This window comes from Sinocyclocheilus rhinocerous, unplaced genomic scaffold (genome assembly GCF_001515625.1).
Source record: "Sinocyclocheilus rhinocerous isolate Xijiao unplaced genomic scaffold, SAMN03320098_v1.1 scaffold889, whole genome shotgun sequence".
NCBI lineage: Eukaryota > Metazoa > Chordata > Actinopteri > Cypriniformes > Cyprinidae > Sinocyclocheilus > Sinocyclocheilus rhinocerous.
In genome coordinates, this window is record NW_015638024.1 from 2,887,310 (window position 1) to 2,893,087 (window position 5,778).

Here is a 5,778-nt window from a genome sequence, read left to right on the forward strand (position 1 = left end):
AAAGCAGCGCTGTTTTATCATACTAGATACATTTGAAAGTTCTGTTATAATGGTACTCTGTGCGGTCGTCACCGGTCTATTAAAACGCACAACATATTAAAGTGTCTTTGGTGTTTCCATGTTTTCTACAAAACAAAACCGGAAATCGAGGGGTTATGACATCATTGGCAGACGACACAATGACACTATGGACACGGTACGTGTCACTAGTTAAAATTGCTTATTTCTCTGGATTTAAACATTCTTCGAAACATTTGGGATAATGTAAGTACACAAGTCAGCAAAATATATAACACTGTTCTAGTGGTTTTTGGATATTTTAATAAAAAAATCTTACATATTGTGCCTTTAACAGTTTCGCATGTGAAAATAATAGATGGACGCTGCAGTGATGTACTCTGAAAACAACATGGGCCATTTGGGTTAAAAACATATAAATACTCAATATATATAAAGATCTGGGCCAGACAGTGCAATAGTGGTAAAAACACGTGTTGCGATTACTGATGGATCCAATATCAGACTTAGCATCATCTTTTACTTTCAGTCTCTCTGAAAAGCCTGCGTCGAACTGCCTTGTTAAAAAACAAATCCGCAGTAAAGTTAAGCGAGCAAACAAACAGTGCTTCACTCACGTGATCTGGAGCTCTTTGCTAATTAACCCGTGTCTACAACAGACGCGAGTGGCACAACGCGACTAATTGATTCTGTCTACACTGGATGCAGCACGGAACAACACGACATGACAAATCCCCGATGTTCCATTCTATTTCTGATGTAGGCGCTCACGCTGCTTCTGACATGAATTGGATTCGCGACACGAAGCAACAACGCTCGCGTCTGATGTAGATACGGTGTTAGGATGTCAAGGAAGGCAATGCAAAGACTGTATTTTTTCACAACTTACACTACCCAGAGTCTTTTAATCCTCGGAGAAATCTCTATGGTTTTTTCAAATACAAATCCTGTATTTGCGTCTCTCTAGCATTTCCTCTCCTCCTACTACATGCTTGAATCAGTGGGCGGGGCTTAAGAGTCAGTGATAGATGAAGGCGTTGATCTTCTGCAGAGGCGGGCTTTCGGCGCACTATGACATTATAATGTAACAAAATCCAAAAGAGTAATTTTTCAGCTTGGTTTTAATAAAAGCTGTTTTTGAACTAATGAGAAAGTTTTGAGTTCTGAAACTTACAAGATGTTTTTATAGTACAATGCCCTGTCATATGTCAAAAGATCAAGGGAAATTTGATTTCTCAGTTCATGACCCCTTTAAAATCTTCCATCTGTCTGTAGTTTCTGAAATATTTGCTTTCTCATGAGACGAGATGAATTTCCATTGCAAAGTACAGATTAGCTAAACAGACACCAGCATCCTCACTGAACCTTTTCATTTAAATACATGTACACTTTTCTCAGACAGACACTCTTTCTTCTGTCAGATACAAATGCTCGAGTTGGTAAAGGCTCACATGTGTATTTCAAGTATTCTTGAGCCGTATGATAGCTTTTGTGGACTAAACCTAATTTAAAGGGGTCATATGATGCGATTTCAAGTTTTCCTTTCTCTTTGGACTGTTACAAGCTCTTGGTGCATAAAGAAGATCTGTAAAGTTGCAAAGACTAAAGTCTCAAATCCAAAGAGATATTCTTTATAAAAGTTAAGAGTCAACCACGCTTACCTAAAACGGCTCATTCTAACACGCCCCCACATATCTACATCACTATGTGGAAATATTAGCATAATGCCGCCCAAACGTGCACGCAAAGAAAGAAGGCGTGGTTTCAGAAACAGCAGTAGTGTTGATGCAGCCATGTCAGGGAGACGCTGTGTGTTTCTAGGCGAAAGCAAAAGCACTTTATTTGGCCTTCCAGAAGTAGATGCATTTAGGAATTTTTAAGATTACTTACAACAGAACAGCAATGCATTTTATGGACGACCGTTTCGTGAACCTAGGAGAGGAGGTAATTCTGACTTTGCTATGACAATCTGGCGCTTCTGAATGTAAGTATGTTTTGTTATTAGTTTAAGTATTTGCTATTGACTGTCGTGTGTGTGTGTGTGAGGGGAACAGGGTCACATACAGGAGAGTGAACAGCCTGTCAGAAATCATAGCACGTCAGCTGTCTTAACCGCGGCTTGTGTACTGACTCTGTTGCCCTTTCGGGCTTGAACTGACGGTAAAACTAACGACATTATTAACTGTCTTGATATTTACTTTGAAAGCTGAAGCTCGCGATTATGGTAAGGGGCGTTACATTTCCCACGCGTGCTTGTGGTGTTCGGCCAATCACAATGCACTGGGTCAGCTGGCCAATCAGAGCAGACTGCGCTTGTCAAAGGAGGGGGCTTTGTTGAAAACAACGTGTTTGAGAGAGGCGGGGCATAGAGGACCTACAATAATGTACAGTATTTGTCTGTCTTTACATTTACTTTGAAAGCTGAAGCTCGCGATTATGGTAAGGGGCTTTACATTTCCGACGAGTGCTTGCGGTGTTCGGCCAATCACAATGCACTGGGTCAGCTGGCCAATCAGAGCAGACTGCGCTTGTCAAAGGAGGGGGCTTTGTTGAAAACTACGTGTTTGAGAGAGGCGGGGCATAGAGGACCTACAATAATGTACAGTATTTGAAAAATAATGTGTTTTTTGAACATTAAAACGTCAACGTATTCTGTTACACCAAATACACAAAATAATGATCTTTAAAATAGCATCATATGACCCCTTTAAGTCGTTTAAATGTCTGTCTAGATTGTTTCAATAGAGTGTAAAATAAGCAATAATATGACAGCATTGATATCATAAATTTGATGTATGTTAATTTCAATAGCTCATCTCACACAAAAAATTATTTTTCAGGCTGGTTTGCTGTGGTTAAACATAAAAAGGTTGGCATAATTGAGTTCACATATTCATGACAATCTGCCATGTGGGATCCTCACCATATGCCCCTCTATTAAAATCCATTGTGACAGTTTACAATTAGCAAAGTCAGTCTGAACAACACATTTAGACAGGATCACAGTTACACATCACACAACACATGAAGATGTCATCTAGTCCCTATGAACACATTTGTCAGCATGTCTGTGGATGTTGAATACAGCAGTCAGTCCCTCCAAGATTTTGCAAATCTGTGAATCCAGAATTTAATGCAGACTCTGTATTATTTGTGGCAGCTTGCATTTTTGTCTTATTTCAACAACAAATTAATCAATACTGTGCAAGCAATCCAATGCCTTGTTTATAATGTGTTAAGAGTGTGGGATGTAATTAAAGTTTCTAGAGGTTTAATGATACTGTTAAACTACTTATATGTAGTGCTGAATATAATGTATATTGGGACGAATATTTGCTCGTCCCCATACATCATTTTACTGGATTTGCTCTTTTTAAATATTTCTAGTGAATGCAATAACTGATAATACTATTATAAATTATATATATATAATTATGAAATAATTTATTTTTAATGTAGAGTATATAGTCACATGTTGTATTATTGGTGGGTTTTCACTGCAAAAGAACACAAGAAACAGTTTTTGAGAAAAGCTGCAAATTCAGTCATTTTAGGCTGCAAAATCTAAAAGAAAAAAAAAGGATCCTGCTAAATCCTGGTGGGACTGAGCAGTGGTATATACAATATGCACAACCAATACAGCAGTTTTATTCAAACGCTATTCTAATTAATAATGCATGGCTCTTTTTCCTTTGTGTCCCTGCAGGGTTGTCAAAGAGGAAGTCTCTGACGATAACACCAAACTGCCTTGTTTCAACGGGAGAGTGGTGTCATGGGTGAGCTGCGATAACCTCTGCCTTATATAACATCTGAATCAGAGTGGAAAAGGCAGGCAGTCATGCATTCATATGTCATAAGAAAGATGCAGCACATGTGCTAAATCATACACTGCATCATTCTGGACATCACCAGTTTTAGTTCACTGTCTCATTACACTAATTAAGTCAGAAAGGCACTTTGATGTCAGACCGATTCTCTAAAGTGTAATGCATAATTCAGGAAATTGCGTTCTGCTGAATGCCATTTTTATTTAGTGCCTTTGAGGCCTTTGTTTGTTGTGGTCTTTTGTCATGAGTTTAGTGGAACAGTTCAAACATCCTGTTCATCCAAACTGTATGAAGGATAAAGAAGAGCCATTGAAACTTAAACAAAAAGCATCTGAATTAGACACATTTTTTTAATATGCATTTATGTGTCTGTTTGTAGCTTGTATTGGCCGAGAGCTCCCATACGGATGGGATGTCGGTGTGCACTGTCAGTCATACTGAGCTGCCCCAACCGCTGGAGAGGACAGGAGGTATTGGAGACTCCAGACCCACCTCGTTCCAGTGAGTATCAATACACATGTATCCTGTGAAGCAAACACTCCTGAACGAATCCACTAAACAGATGCGCCACTTGTGCATGTAGTATTTCAGCACAAAAATCTGGATCAGTGTGTTGGAGTCACACTGTCAAGTCACAGCAAAGTATGCCAGATTATAATAATCTGCATCCTCCATCGTCCTAAAAATCAGTTATCATTTTACATTAGAGATGTTTTTTATTGTTTTTTTTATTTATTTATTTATTGGTTTTGGTTGATATTGGATATTTAATTGTAGATGCTAATTTTTTCAGTTTTTTTTTTTCTCATTTAGATTAGCTTTGCTGTCATTTAACAGTCACTTATAGGCAGGGTAGGTGATTTGGTTTGCGCAGACATGATACGTCATCGGTGCATTCCATTACACTATTGCAGGCCGAGCGAGATTGGAAGGAGTTATTATTGTAATATTATTCACTTTGTACTGTAATGTTTTCTCACCGGTGAATGAGACATGAGGTAATCTGACAGCCTTGCATTCAACCCTTTACCAATGCCGTCTCTTATTGTGTCGCTGGTTAGCCCTTGGTCTACCTGTGCGCATTCAGTGATTATGCAGGGAGGGTGGGATCTTGCTTTCAATGCTAGCTTGCCATTGCTAGCCTCTCTAAAATCGCCTATCCTACCTTTAAAAGTAGTTTTATAAAAGTAGTTTTAGTTTTATTAAATTATGAATGTTTTTAATCACTATTAAATGAAATCTTTAGCAATTCTCGAAATAAATATCTATTTTTTATACTCTACATTATAATGTTGTGATGACTAAATTCACTTGTAGCCTTTCAAATGATTCATTTTATTTTTTATTTTTAATTCAGACAAATTTATAATAATTTTACTACCTATAGTATATACCGTTCAAAGGTTTGGGGTCTTTTTTCTCAGTATTTTTAAGAAATTAATACTTTTATTTTACAAGGATGCATTAAAGGGGTCATATGATGCTATTTTAAAGATCATTATTTTGTGTATTTGGTGTAACCGAATATGTTGACATGCTTTAATGTTCAAAAAACACTATGCCCCGCCTCTCTCAAACACGTCGTTTTCAACAAAGCCCCCTCCTTTGACAAGCGCAGTCTGCTCTGATTGGCCAGCTGACCCAGTGCATTGTGATTGGCCGAACACCACAAGCACGCTTCGGAAATGTAACGCCCCTTACCATAATCGCGAGCTTCAGCTTTCAAAGTAAATATCAAGACAGTTAATAATGTCGTTAGTTTTACCATCAGTTCAAGCCCGAAAGGGCAACAGAGTCCCGTGACAGACACAGTGATGATGGAGTACACAAGCCGCGGTTAAGACAGCTGACGTGCTATGATTTCTGACAGACAGTTCACTCTCCTGTGATGTGACCCTGTTCCCCTCACACACACACACACACACACACACAC

General features: G+C 38.5%; 1 protein-coding gene across 1 annotated transcript in view; it reads left to right on the plus strand.

Annotated features, from left to right (window-relative positions):
• The window catches only part of LOC107749512 (segment polarity protein dishevelled homolog DVL-1-like), a 46,406-nt gene that overhangs the window by 15,339 nt on the left and 25,289 nt on the right, over positions 1-5,778 (plus strand). Inside the window, exons 2-3 of the mRNA XM_016564688.1 lie at positions 3,725-3,794; positions 4,225-4,346. Coding sequence (XP_016420174.1) covers positions 3,725-3,794; positions 4,225-4,346 — 192 coding nt within the window. The remainder of the gene's footprint in view (positions 1-3,724; positions 3,795-4,224; positions 4,347-5,778) is intronic.